At 39.2% G+C, this 15,055-nt stretch overlaps 3 protein-coding genes across 3 annotated transcripts; all 3 read left to right on the forward strand.

The window, feature by feature from the left end:
* Positions 1-6,464: 6,464 nt before the first annotated feature.
* On the forward strand, positions 6,465-9,629 carry LOC124390345 (B2 bradykinin receptor-like). Its single transcript, XM_046856237.1, has 2 exons — positions 6,465-6,616; positions 8,504-9,629. The coding sequence occupies exon 2, from the start codon at positions 8,511-8,513 to the stop codon at positions 9,498-9,500; it is 990 nt and encodes a 329-aa protein (XP_046712193.1). The 5' UTR covers positions 6,465-6,616; positions 8,504-8,510; the 3' UTR covers positions 9,501-9,629.
* Positions 9,630-11,299: 1,670 nt separating this feature from the next.
* LOC124390096 (B2 bradykinin receptor-like) lies at positions 11,300-12,346 on the forward strand. The gene has a single exon (XM_046855808.1). It carries the CDS (start codon positions 11,300-11,302, stop codon positions 12,344-12,346), a length of 1,047 nt encoding a protein of 348 aa, XP_046711764.1.
* A 1,003-nt stretch (positions 12,347-13,349) lies between these two features.
* Positions 13,350-14,637, forward strand: bdkrb1 (bradykinin receptor B1). Its single transcript, XM_046856242.1, has 2 exons — positions 13,350-13,431; positions 13,525-14,637. The coding sequence occupies exon 2, from the start codon at positions 13,529-13,531 to the stop codon at positions 14,561-14,563; it is 1,035 nt and encodes a 344-aa protein (XP_046712198.1). The 5' UTR covers positions 13,350-13,431; positions 13,525-13,528; the 3' UTR covers positions 14,564-14,637.
* Positions 14,638-15,055: the final 418 nt, after the last annotated feature.

Genomic DNA, 15,055 nt, shown 5'->3' on the forward strand with positions numbered 1-15,055 from the left:
CGCCCCGTTCCTGGCCTCCAGCGTGGGGCTGTGTTCCGTCCTGGCTCCGTGGCGGTTCCGTCCGGGTCCCCGCCGACCCTGGAGGACTGGAGGGCCCTCCTCCAGTGCCGGGCCCACCGGGCTGTTGGCGGCTTGGGGGCGTCCGGTGCCGCCCCTTTGGGGGGGGGTGGTGTCAGGAATCCGCCTGCCACGCCTCCTTCAGAGGCTGCCTTTGCCGCTGCGCGCTCCCAAGCACGCAGCGCAAATCGCACACAGCTGAAGCACGTTATCCTCTCATTTCCTGCCACCATATAAACCACTCACTCACCCACATTCCGGGTCCGTTGTTATGCGTTCGTGCGTGGTCTTGCAGGATTATGCTGTGTGTGGTCGCGCTTGTGCTTCTCCATAGCGTGCCTTCTTCGCCCGGACTTCTCGCTCACTCCACGGCGCGTTCGGCTTCCCAGCGCCTCGGACTACCGGCGCTTCCCGTCGCTTCCCTCCGTGCGCGCTTCCTCCATAACGCACCGTGGATGTTTATCATCTGAACTGCTCCGTTTCCGGATTATCCCGAACTGCACGGGTGTTTTTGTGTTGGCTCTTGTACCAAGTGTTCTCTTGTACCAAGTGTTCTCAAGTCTGTACTACAACAATGATTAGTGTAAGATGACTAGTGAATATGAATTAACGAATATTTCATTAATTCTTTTAAGCTCATTTTAGCAAATAAAGCAATCATACACTGATATATCACACACAACTTCCAAATGAAAAGCCCCACACCATTCCCAACGGCTTCATGTGTGCCACTAAAAACTATGCAGTTAAGACATTGTAATACAGGGTACATGTTTGTGTGAATAATAAAAGTAAAGTGTTTTATTTTGCTATGTATCCAGTATTTAATGAATAGGTTATACAAGAGCTAAAACAATAAACTAGTCAAAGAAAAAAGTTCTGTGCATACTTGAATGGACACAGGTGCATTTGACAAAGAAGGTCTTTCTGCTTGACAATTGCCATATGGCAAGTGGACTGGGGTGTTGCTTTGCAGTTACAGAAAAACCTCCAACTTGTCCATATTGCTTTGCAGAGGATGTGAAGATGTAAACTTGGAATAATAATAATTTATGAAGGATTGGTTTCAGGGATTTGGAGAACTAATCTAAACATATATAATATTGACACAATCCCTCCATTAAGACATTGGACATTCAGGGTTGTTCTGATGACTTGTGGAGGCCTAATACCTTACTAATATTTAATATTTAATTTGTCATGAACAATTAGAGAACAACAATTTATATTAGCTGGGCAGTCTGGTAAAATTGCAAAATTTCACACTGTTTGTGGAATTTCTTGATTTACATCCCAACAGGATCTGATCAGATTTTTCAGGGTTTTTGAAAAATAGTATCAACTTTGTTATTATAAGTTTCAGGTAGTATGAGACAGTGAAATTTAAACAAAAGGAAACAGTGCTACTTTTGCTATTCTAAGCATTATAAATTTTTCGGAATTTTAAGTTACTATCATTACAGATGATTAAATACAAGTTGACATGTACAAACCAGTAATGAGAATATGATCACTGACAATGACCACAAAAACATCTCTAGGTTACGTATGTAACTCTAGTTCCCTGAGGGAAAAAGACGCTGCATTGAAACGCTTTGGGAACGACTCGCGTTATCCACGCTCTGAATCACGTGTGAAATCCGGCCAATAGGCAAGTCGTGATGTCATCAGCGGGCGACATCACACAGGAAGCTACAAAATGGCTGAGTGATGGTAGCGACATTAGCTTCTGAAAAAGAGAAGTTAAGCGGGAGTATAGGAGTGTGTAAGGGAGTATGGCCTGTTGACGCAGCATTTTGTTCCCTCAGAAAACTAGGGTTACATACGTAACTGTACATACAGTGCCCTCCACAATTATTGGCACCCCTGTTTAAGATGTGGTCGTGGACTTCAAAAAATTCTCCTTTTTTTTTAAAACAACATAGAACCCAAATGCAAAAAAAGAGAAAAATCCAACCTTTTATTTAAGTACATTACTTTGGTGGTAAAAAAATCACACATTTAGAAAAAAAAAAAAAACTTGAAATCATGTGTGCCACAATTATTGGCACCCCTGATGTTAATACTTTGTACAACCTCCTTTTGCCAACAAGACAGCACTTAATCTCCTCCTATAACATTTCACAAGATTGGAGAACACAGAGAGAGGATTTTGACCATTCTTCTTTGCACAATCTTTCTAGATCATCCAGTGTCCTGGGTCCTCTCTTATGCACTCTTCTCTTTAGCTCGCCCCACAGGTTTTCGATTGGGTTGAGGTCTGGGGACTGAGATGGCCATGGGAGGACCTTGAGTTTGTGACTGCTGAACCACTTTTGTGTAGATTTTGCCACATGTTTTGGATCATTATCCTGCTGAAAGACCCAATGACGACCCATCTTCAGCTTTCTGGCAGAGGCCATCAGGTTTTATTTAAAATATCCTGGTACTTCAAAGCGTTCATAATGCCATGCACCCTAACAAGGTTCCCAGGGCCTTTGGAAGAGAAACAGGCCCACAGCATCACAGATCCTCCACCATACTTCACGGTGGGCATAAGGTGCTTTTCGGCATACTCATCTTTTGTTTCGCCAGACCCACTTAGAGTGTTTGTTGCCAAAAGCTCAATCTTAGTCTCATCTGACCAAAGCACACGATCCCAGTTGAAGTCCCAGTACCGCTTAGCAAACTCCAGGCGTTTACGTTTGTGAGTGTTAGTGAGAAAAGGCTTTTCCTTGCATGCCTCCCAAACAGCTTGTTGGCATGTAGAGAGCGTCTGATGGTTGTTTTGGAGACTCTGTGACCCCAAGATGCCACTCTTTGATGCAATTCTGTGACGGTGTGCTTGGGAAATTTTTTTACTTCTCTTACCATCCTCCTCACTGTGCGTTGTGGCAAGATAAACTTGGTACCTCTTCCAGCCTTGTTTGTCACTGTTCCAGTTGTTTTAAACTTCTTAATGATTCCTCTGACTGTAGATACCGGCAAGTTAAGGCGAGTGGCTATTTTCTTGTAGCCATTGCCTGACTTATGAAGGTCGACACACATCTGCCTTACTTGAATGGTGTGTTCTCTTGTCTTTGCCATGTTGACAAATGGGTAAGAGAATTAGGCCTCTGTGTCACGTCATATTTATACCCCAGGGAAACAGGAAATCATGAATTACTAATTAAAAGTCCCTAGATACCCTGACCAACCTTAGTAACTACAGAAAAATATATAAAAAAAAAAACAATAAAATTTTTCAGAGGAATTGTTAGGGGTGCCAATAATTGTGGGACACATGATTTCAAGTTTTTTTTTTTCTAAATGTATGATTTTTTTTACCACCAAAGTTATGTACTTAAATGAAAGGTTGGATTTTTCTCTTTTTTTGCATTTGGGTTCTATGTTGTTTTAAAAAAAAAGAGAATTTTTAGAAGTCCACGACCACATCTTAAGCAGGGTGCCAATAATTGTGGAGTACACTGTACGTACATAGAGACGTTCCCTTTCAGGAACTCAAGCTGCATGGAAACGCTTTGGGAACGAGTGTCCAATCATGCCATACTGACCAGTCCCTGCCTAGTGTGTCTGAGCACCACCAGCGTGCAGGACAGAGGAGCCAGGAGTGACTCTGGCATCAAGGTCGTAAAACCTGATCAAGGTCAAAGAGGTGGACCAGCCCCCAGCGTTACATATGTCCTGTAGGGGAACCCCCGTGGACCCGGCCGTAGAGGCCACCATACTCCAGGTTGAATGAGCCCTGACTCCGAAAGGAGTGGTAAGACCAGAGGACTCATAACATGTGGTAATAGGATCCACTATCTATCTGCTCATTTACATTTACATTATATTTACATTTGCGGCATTTAGCACTGGTATGTCAGATTACAAACTTAATAAATATAACCCTTGAATTCTACAAACTTGGAAAGTGCTAATTTAAGTATTTCAGGAAGAGGTAGGTCTTCAGTCGTCGCTTGAAAATAGTCAGGGACTCTGCTGTACGGACATCTAGGGGAAGTTCATTCCACCACCTCGGTGCCAGAACAGAGAAGACCCTTGAAGTGTACTTACCTTTCATTCGGAGAGACGGTGGTACCAGTCGAGCAGTGCTGGAGGATCTCAGACAGCGTGGTGCAGTGCGAGATGTGATGAGGTCACTGAGGTAAGATGGCACTGGCCCATTTTTGGCCTTGTAGGCAAGCATCAGTGTTTTGAATCTGATACGTGCAGCTACTGGAAGCCAGTGAAGGGAGCGCAGCAGTGGGGTGGTGTGGGAGAACTTGGGCAGATTGAACACGAGTCGTGCAGCTGCGTTTTGGATCATTTGCAGTGGACGAATAGCGTTCAGGGGAAGACCTGCCAGCAAAGAGTTGCAGTAGTCGAGTCTTGAAATGACAAAAGACTGAACAAGCACCTGGGCAGCCTGTGTGGACAGAAATGGTTGAATCCTTCGCTCAGAGTCGCACTGGACACAGTCGATTTTGCTTTTCCTGGTCTGGAGCTAGGAAAGGAGGAGGGCAGAATGCCTGCAAACTGACAGGTTGTAAGGGAGCCGTAGGCACATACCCAGTTTTAGGGTAGAGGAAGGCACTGACCATGCCCAGCGACTGCCCTGCAGGTACAATAGGCCGCAATACAATAGTACCCGGGGTACAATAGGCCCGGTAGCGGACACGTAAATCTTCAGGTTGGACAGGTGTAGCGTTACACGACGACAAGGCGCTCGCAGGACGGGGCCTTGAGACAGGAACGTGTGTTCTCTCCATATATATAAGGTTCGAAGAGCTCGACTCGAGACCTTGATAGTACGGAGTGAGCTGCCCCCTCGGGAGAACCCTTTTTCTCTGAGCCACCACTGGATCCTCCTCGGAGGAAGAAACACGGAGCTCCACGTCGCACGCACCGGGAAAAGAAAACACCGGAGCGAGTGCATTCTTCATGGGAACGGGCGCTCGGCCCAACAGGGGTAGCTGGAGAGAACTTATCTGTTTCCATGCCTTCTGCTAGGTCAGCCTGCGAGCCCCACAACCATTTGGCACCTTTTTGCCTCGACGAAAGTGTTTTTTAGCCATAGTTGCACAGATTCACACAAAAATCGCTTACCTGAACATTCAGAAGCTAATGTCGCTACCATCGCTCAGCCATTTTGTAGCTTTCTGGTTTACGCGACGTCAACAGTCGATGACGTCACGACTTGCCTATTGGCCGGAATTCACACGTGATTCAATGCATGGACGACGCGAGGCGTTCCCTAAGCGTTTCGACACAGCTCTTTTGATTCATAGGAGAATTGTACTGTAATTAGTACACTTGACAAAAGTGGAGCACACTTTCTTTATTTTCACAACCATATTTCTTTCCAAATTGTCTGAAGATCTTTTTTTAACATGATGCTTTCCTCGAAATGCTTGTGTACTGAGTAGTGTATGGAGGCATGTTGGTGAGCCTCCTTCCTTGTGAATCATATGGATATATGGTCACACAATTGCTTCACATAAAAACTACTGTAAAATCCTTTAATTAGAAGTTTACTGGTTTTTTTTTTTCTAAGTAGAATCTCTGGAAATGAGATTCATAAGGGAAAATCTGAGAGAATGCTTTTACAGACTATAAGTAACAACATCGATCAGTAATGGCAATTAGCTGTATACATGTAATTTGATCACATCTGTTAAGTGGTCACTCAAGATCTTTGTGGTCAATAATACTGATTATTACAATGATGAACATTATGTGAGGAAATTCACAAAATAAATAAATCATGAATTTTTTTAAGTCATTGAAATGCTGAGTAGTACCAACTGACATTTAGTTTAGGCACAATGTAAAGAAATGTTCAAATGTATTTGCTGAGAATCCAGTATAGCAAGCTGGTCTTGCAACATATTACATTAGACATCCTTGTCGAATAAAATATGTTTTATTCAACTCAAGCATGGGGAACATATTTTGTACATGCCTGAATGTACAAAATAACTAACTAACAGATCATAGTAGATCAAAAGCAGATTCTTTTTTCATTCATTTTTTCCCATTTTTCCCTTTTAATTTTGGTTCAGGTTATTCAGTCTCTTGCCAAAGTAAAGCCAAGAGTACTGATTGTGAAAACATGTGATTTCCCCCACTAAATCATTATTTATTGCATCAAAGCATTGAATAATTTTATTTCAACAACCTCTCTTGCATCTCACAAATATTTGTTTGCAACAGTTGGAGCATTGGTGGATATCTAAACATATTACTACAGCATCATGAATTAAAATACAGACCTAGGCCATTATACAATTAGTCTTTTAAAGTCAACAAAGAAAGTAAAGAAATAAAAGAAAATATATAAAAGTAGACACTAAACCAAAGATTCTGACTAAATTTGGCTTCAGGGAAAAACACATCTTTTTCTGCTTTTGTCTAGGAAATTGTGAAAAAAGGAAAGAGGAGGGAAAAGATTCAGAATGCTTTAAAATTCAGCTCACTGTGTTTGAAAGCGGTCAGACGTGGTGTGCACAGTAGAGCGGGAAGGAAAGTGGTGGTAAACCGTCAGAGGAAAGTAGAACATCTGGATTGATTTTTGGAGCAATCCTTCTCAGACTAGGTGCGTATACATCTTTTGTGTGTCCCATAGGCTTAAAGAGTAATTGTTGTTTTAGCAATTAGAAATTGTTTACTTGGATCATAATAGTGGACTTGGTTACACAAAGTAGCTTTCTAAATAAGATGGATGAGACAGAGGGAGTCAGCGATTTAAACATAACTGAGAACAGAAACATTCCTGATCACCTGATCATCATATTTTCTCTGTTTGTGTTCTATATAGTGGTTATTCAACCTGGAAACATTCATTAGGTTACAAAATGAGAAAAAACGTTAATAATGGTTTAACTCAAATTTATATTAACTGCACTAATTTTATTAATATGCGATTAATGCAGCGTACATTTCTGTTTGACTGTTTGATAATAAAAAAATAAATAAATCAATATGAGGCAAAATTAAAACCATTTATTCATGATGTCCTTTCTTTACTTAAATATAAAAAAATAAAAAAATAAAAATTCTAATCAGTAAACATTTTTACCGATGCACCAAGTCTCAAATCAAGCACCAAAATTCGGCATTTAACCCTCTGGGGTCGACAAAAGCGCCGGCATGGCATTTTTCCGCATAACATCGAAATAAACTTAAATTACTGTCTTTTTTGATTATACAGATAAGAGCAATACATCATTATAATCTGTGAAGTGTCTACTTTTAATTGTATACACTCATAATAGAAAAAAATTATGTGCTTTTGGAAATTAAGAAAACAGACAGGGTGCACTCTCTGCCGTCTCTGCCTGTCATCTCTCTTCACAGACACATAAATAAAACAACCTGAATGTTAGTGAATACTGGCCTCACAGACATAATAAATATATGAATAGAAAGCTCAAAATGCCAACTTTTAAATACATCAATTTACATCTAAAAACAAATATTCTCTGTTTACGTAATCGATTTTCATGTAATATAATCAGTTTCTCCGGTATCACCTCATTAACTGTCCATGTGGAAACATAGCAAAGGTTCTGTTTGGTGTGCTGATGATTTACATAATTTAAAACACAATAATTACTATAAAACATAGAAGAATATTTTGTCTAAATAGTCTATGTTGAGTATGGTTTCACTAATAATAACCATACATTTGAATAAAGCATCCATATTTGTCCATGCCCATGTTGATTAGAGTAATAAAAACTTCAAAAGTTTTAATTTAAGGTACATTTAAAACAGATAAAAATTTTTGCAATTAATTGTGAGTTAACTTATTACATTCGTGCGATTAATCACAATTTAAAATAATTTGTCGCTTGACAGCAATAATATTAATAGGACGAGAGGTCCAGTTACCCGCGTGACAAAAAAATAGGTATTAGTAATGGCTACTTTTTACTTAAGTACATTTCAGAGCCCATACTTCACATAAACTTGAGTAAAAAAGTACTTAGTAGTCAGTACATCAACTATTACCAGAGTCTTTTAAAACATGAGTATATGTACTTTTACTTAAGTAAAGGATGTGTGTACTTTTGACACCGCTGTTGCTGAGAACAATATTACAATAAAGCCTCAATTGTGTCTTATGGTAATTCACGAACATAAAAAATTAATTTACCAGAATGGACAATCTCTAAGGCTTAAATAAAAAAAATAAAAAAATAAATTGGATACTATTGTTTATGTAGATTGGCAAGTTGCATCTTTCAGTTTTTATTAATAGTTTTGTTAAAATTATTAATTGTTTCCTCTATAGATCCTGTAAACCTGTTTATGTCAAAGAGAACTGCTAAAACTGTGGTTGTGATAAAGTTTTAGAATACAGGATTATAGAATTAATGTACAAAGGTTTATAATTACAAACAATGTCTGAGCTACTTATCAGCTAATTTTCTAGCTAAATTTAGGAAAATAATCATGAAAAAAAATATTTTCTTGACAGATACCAAATGGAATCAGAAGTCTCAGGACCAACACCCCCAGCCTTTTCCACCAATCTTACCAATAAAAGCCAATGTCCTGAATCAGACATATGGGACTGGTTGTACACCATGCAGCCAGTATACATGTTTACCATCTCTGTGCTTGGAATCCTGGGAAATGTCTTTGTCCTGCTAGTATTTTGCCTCCACAAGAAAGCCTGCTCTGTGGCAGACATATATCTCGGTAACCTGGCAGCAGCTGATCTACTTCTGATGTCTTGCCTCCCTTTCTGGGCCATCACTGTGGCCAGTAAATTCGAATGGCAGTTTGGCTCCCTAATGTGTCGTTTGGTTAACACAGGCATGAAACTGAACATGTACTGCAGTGTTTACTTTTTGGTAATGGTGAGTGCTGACCGCTATCTGGCGCTGGTATTTGCGCTGACTTATGGAAGAATGAGGCGGCCCTGGTATGCCAAGCTGAGCTGCTTGGCTGTGTGGATTTGGGGAATCATCCTGAGTGTCCCGACACTTACCTTCAGGGAGGTGAAATACATCTCAGAGTACTCAGTCACTGGCTGCATACTGTCCTACCCCAGCTACACAATGGAACTGGCCTGTGACATTCTGCTAGTCCTGCTGGGCTTCATCATCCCTGTAATTGTCATTTCCTACTGCACCTGCAAGATCATAAAAGCATTACACTGGCAAGTAATGGACAGGTTGCACTCAGTCAAGAAAGAGAGGAAAGCCACAGCGCTGGTGCTGGTTGTTCTTCTGGCTTTTCTGCTGTGTTGGGTTCCTTTTCACCTGGTAACCATTTTAGATATCCTAATGAGACTTAATTTGTTAAGTGGGTGTCCACTAGAAAGTGGCCTGGAAATCTGTAACCAGATATTCACATATTTGGCATTGAGTAACAGCATGCTCAATCCAATCCTTTATGTAATAGTTGGCAAAAACTTCAGAAAGAAAGTGAAGGAGCTCCACTCATCAACATGGAAAACATTTGCATGATAAAAAGCAGAAAGTATTAATCACTCAACAAGAATTTGCTTGTAAAATATATAAAACCAAAGCCTGAGTGGGAACTGTTTTTAATTAGTTAGGTAAATGTTTGTCAGTATACTGTATATTTCTTAAAGAAAATCTTCTGATATTTAACAGACTTTGTATTTGTATGTTATCAGAGAATTGCATAGTATTATGTACCAAATGCAGTAGCAGCCATACCACATAATACATTTAGATCCATACTAGTATAATGCTTTCAGGCTAGTTAAGATATGACGGAAAAATGAACACTGTGTGTTAGGATGATATCTCTATATATATTTACATATTTCAGTTTCATATAATGATTTATTTAAAAAAAATTGTGTCAGTTCTGTAATGTTTTATAGAACGAAATGTATACAATGAAAACATTATTGGAAATGATGAACAAAATAATAAATAGTTTAGACCTATGTACATATCTGTAATGAAGAAATTATATAATTATAGTATATATATTTACTGTCAATGTGAAGAATTATGAACAAATTAACAAACAAATATTATCTTGAGTATGCTTAATTATATATTATATTTGAAGTAACAAAATGCACCTTATTGTTATTGTCATTGTTACCAAGAGACAGGAGAATAAAATTGCTGTAATATGTTAATAATAAATACTTACAGATTCTAATTGTTTTTTCAAATATTATACTTTAATTATTTTTTTGTAATTGTGTCTTTAATAGTAGTACTGAAACCTACAGTGGAAAAATCACACTGGTGTCTAAAATAGTTTCTAAATGCCCTGGACTGAAAATGTGCAGACGACATTAGTCAGACTTTAAAGTGATTTTCCAGAAACTAAAGGATGGGTCACACTGAATAATGTGTCACAGTCTTGCCGCACGTGGAAAGTGTTGTGGCTTATGTTTTCTCTTAGGCTGCAGTCGGTGAGACATGCTGTCAAAGCAGACGCTGGTGAGTGGATCACCCACGCATAACCACAAGGACCACAGTTAGTAATAAACAAGAGTTTATCATCATTTTGTATGGGTGAATACTGGTAATCTGGAAAGTGTTACGCCTGTAACATGTTCTTTTTGTGTTTAGTAAAGAGCATGATTTGTAAACACTAATCTAAGTCTTGTAATTACAATCTGAAATAATATGTTGCAATATTATGTCTAGAAATTTCAGTATCCAATCCAAACCCAAAGTCTATAAAGAACTAGATTTTCATATTCCAGCACTGCACAGCTTAAGGGCATAATATTTAGATAGTAGACCAGAAGGTTAAAAAGAGTTTGCCCAAATAACAATATAAAATATATTTTATGATTCATAACAGTAGATGGATGAGTTCCCAGAGTTCCCAAAATTGGTCATAACACTGGTATAAATTGACTGTTACAAATGAGACATAAAGGACAAAGTGAAACAGATCACATGATTCTTGATTTATCATTAAATATTCATTATTCCAGCAACAAGTAAAAGGTCTATGGCAGGGCAGTTATCATGGCAGTTATCCCAGTGTGAAATCAGGCAGATAAGATCGACCATCTGTTGCCTCCATTTGATGTTCATCACAGCATCATTTATTTAAAGAGTTCATTAGCTCCAGTAGCAACCAAGCACAACCTTTGTCCTCTCTATAATAAAGGCAGTGCCCTGCACAGCTCTGACTTCCAGAGTTCTTCTAGACTTTCGCTGCTTTTCTCAATACATCGTAATTTTTTCTTTCTGCACCTAAATATTATTCATAACGTGACATTTCTTTCTCAATCTATCCATTCACTGGAGCAGCCTTTATGATGGTTTTTAACGTGACTACAGTTCCATCGCTGGTTCTCTCAGACTGGGAGGTACTGGAATGTAACCGCACAGAGGCTTGGGATTGGGTCTATTCCATACAGCCAGCCTACATGTCTTTCATCTGTGTGCTGGGTGTAATCGGCAATGCCTTTGTTCTTGCTGTGTTCTGCATTCAGAAAGGCCACTGTTCTGTGGCAGACATCTATCTGGGAAACCTTGCTGCTGCTGATCTCCTCATGATGTGTTGCCTTCCCTTCTGGGTCATTACTATAATTTACAAGTTCAACTGGTACTTTGGACAACCCATGTGCCAAGTGGTCAGCCTCATAATTGGTATGAACTACTACTGCAGCGTGCTGTTCCTCACACTGGTCAGTCTGGACCGTTACCTAGTTCTGACGAGGCCTATGTCTGTGGGTAGACGGAAAGGCACCAGTCATGCAAAGGCTATCTGTGTGGCCATTTGGCTCACAGGCTTTCTGCTCAGTCTTCCGGCATTGTTGTTTCGCTCTGTGCAGTTTTTTCCTGACCTTGAGGCAGAGGCTTGCTACATGGCTTACCCTCATGACGGGTGGAGACTACGTTACAACATGACAGCCAATGTGGTGGGTTTCCTCATTCCTGTACCCCTTGTTTCTTACTGCAGTTACCATATCATAACAATTTTGAGTGACAAACAGGTGAGGAGGTGCTCAGAAGTAGTAACAGAGAGGAAGGCTGCAGTCTTGGTGCTTGTTGTCCTGTCAGTTTTCATTCTCTGCTGGCTTCCTTTCCAGATTTGCATGTTCCTGGACACACTTTATTATTTTAATGTTATCTCTGGTTGTCTGTGGATACATGGTCTGGATTTAGGTACACAGCTCTCTACTTATCTTGGTTATAGCAATAGCTCGCTCAACCCTTTTCTCTATGTAATAGTCGGAAAACACTTCAGGCAAAGGGCTAAAGGAGTATTTGTACAGATTCTGAATTGGGGGGTCTGGGGTGTCTATCCGGTTCACAAAATCAACTCCAGTGTAAAATATACAGAGAGCGCAAGGGTGTAACATGAGATTCATAAGATGAATCTACAGTGACCCCTACTGTTATGTGAATGTTGGATATTTGACAGATCTACTGCTTCTCTTTGTTTGCTGTTACTCCATCTATCAATGTTAATTTCAAATTTGAAACACGACACAGTCGGTTTGATTTATGGCTGTTCAGTGTCTCAATTTTTATCAAATAATTTTCTTTTGTTTATAATTTGCCACTTTTGTATTACTATCACATATGTCATGTTTATGCTCTTTAAGATAAGTATCAGATCTGATGTTATAAATGGCTGTAATATATAAAGTAAACCTCCTTGTTTCTGAGGTGCAAATAAAGCCTTTTAAAAAAGTTTGTATCTGTGCCTTGCTTATATTGTTTATATTGGATAGATTAATAGATAGAGAGAGATGGAGATATAATTTAACAAACAGTCTCAGTAATGTTTTGGGCTACTAGAAGCTGCCAGAACAACTTCGGTCCTCTTGGTCTTAGATTCAAAGATTGCACAAGTATGTGAAACTGTATAGGAGAGATGAAAATCAGTCTGACTTTTGATGATGGCAGACTACAGTGTACTATAGTACTCCAAAATCGTTCATAAGTGTTCGTTTGGGTTTGTAAAAACAGTAGGTATATGATTTATATCATTTTTATCCTCATTAACCCATTATAGTGAGACCCCATTGACTGTGGCAGGGTGCATTATCAGTTTGTACAAGACCACTTCTCCTAGTATAATAATATAAAACATAGGTACATTATATTTTACAGTATGCATGTATACCACATACAGTACATAGTATACAAAATAGTGCGGATATACAACAATTTACAAAAGGGCAGCAGAAACCTTTATTATACATCCAATATTCATGCTTTTTTTTTCATTTTGGATCGCAATTTAAGTATGCGAAGGCTAAACTATAAACAAGATTCATCATGTGAGACTCTTGGGAGGGGAGGAATGCACACCCTGATGCTTACTCTCTTCTTAGTCATTCAGGAAGAGCTTTGCACTGAGAGAAATCGAGGAGAGCCTACCCACTGTGGATACTGTACTTTAGTAGTTTGATAACTATCGAGACTGACTAGGAGGGTAAGTCATTTTTTCCCTCACCTAACAAGAATACATATTGTAATGTTATGCTGATAAATAATGTTCTTTTTAAAAATTGCATTTTATTCTTAGAGTAATGGATCAAGGAGAATCTGAAACAACATTCCATCTAGAAAATTCTTCACTTTCCCCTGCTGCAATGTTCAACTCATCAGACTGGCATATTCTTTATGCTATTGTACCACCATACATATTTATTGTATCTTTGGCAGGGATTCTGGGCAATGTTTTTGTACTGTTGGTGTTCTTTCTCCAGAGGGGTAAATGGAACGTGCCTGAGATCTACCTGGGCAACCTTGCACTAGCTGACTTGATCCTGCTGACCTGTTTACCATTTTGGGCTATGAACATTCTCAATTACTTCTACTGGTCATACGGAGAGTTTCTCTGTAAGGCTGTTAACCTTTCCATTATTGTCAACATGTATGCTAGTATTTACATGCTGGTGATGGTGAACATAGACCGATACCTTGCTTTAGTGCTGATTATGAAAGCAAGATGGCTGCGGAGGAGACGAAATGCAAAGGCCATTTGTTTTTGTCTCTGGCTTTTTGGACTGATCATGGGCATACCCACTGCAACTTTCAGAACAGTACAGTATGACCCAGATTTTCAGATTGCAGCCTGCATTATTCATTACCCATCTGACTCCTGGAAACTTGCCCATTATCTTCAACTGAACCTGTTGGGCTTTGCCCTTCCACTTCTTGCAATTGTTTACTGTAGTGGTAATATTCTGTGTGTTCTTCACAAAAGAAGGAATGGTGTTTACCCTCAGGACAGAAATGACAGGAAGGCCACGGTGCTGGTGTCTGCTGTTACCCTGTTTTTCTTTATTTGTTGGGTTCCATTCCATATTTTTACCTTCCTGGATACACTTTGTAACCTTAATCTTCTGGATATGGATAGCTGGAATCATGTCTTAGATATAGGATCCCAATACACCACATACTTTGCATTTCTGAACAGCTGTCTTAATCCACTGCTTTATGTTTGCAGTGGCCGCTACTTTAAGAGGAAAATCAGTGATATCTATAAAAGAAGAAAGAGTTCTACTGGGTCTGTGGTGACCACATTACAATGCTCAATTATATCAACATACAAGGAATGATCAAATAAAAACAGTTTGTCGTAGATTTGTAACAAAAAAATGTGCACATATTGTGTGGGGGTGGGTTGTGTGTATGTTTGTGTGTGTGTGTCGGTTTGGTTAGGGAGGGGTGGGGGGGTATTGGTCAATAAAACAAATTGTAATGCACTGCATATGTATGTTTTAGATGATTTTTTTTACACAAATGTTTATAATCAATGGCAAGCTGAGTGTCCTGGATATACTCAAACATTTACATGTATCTGCAACAGCACTTGTAAGTAATTGTAAACTGTCTCTAAACAGTTACCATACTAGGCATTCCCTGAAGTTTGTTTCCATATAATATTGCTGGTTTTTACTGACCTTGTGTTGACCTGTGCACCACCTATTTAACATGCTGTGCAATCCTACTCATGAAAAGTTCCTTTTCATGAAATATCTAACGTGTGAACTTTGGTAGAGCAAATTTGTTTATAAATAATAAATATGTCTTTTATTTGTCTTGTATTG

This window comes from Silurus meridionalis, chromosome 8 (assembly GCF_014805685.1).
Source record: "Silurus meridionalis isolate SWU-2019-XX chromosome 8, ASM1480568v1, whole genome shotgun sequence".
Taxonomy (NCBI): domain Eukaryota; kingdom Metazoa; phylum Chordata; class Actinopteri; order Siluriformes; family Siluridae; genus Silurus; species Silurus meridionalis.

Bases quoted from the DNA above. Each gene is read 5' to 3' on its own strand.
- LOC124390345 (XM_046856237.1), top strand. From the start codon at position 8,511: ATGGAATCAGAAGTCTCAGGACCAACACCCCCAGCCTTTTCCACCAAT.
- LOC124390096 (XM_046855808.1), top strand. From the start codon at position 11,300: ATGGTTTTTAACGTGACTACAGTTCCATCGCTGGTTCTCTCAGACTGG.
- bdkrb1 (XM_046856242.1), top strand. From the start codon at position 13,529: ATGGATCAAGGAGAATCTGAAACAACATTCCATCTAGAAAATTCTTCA.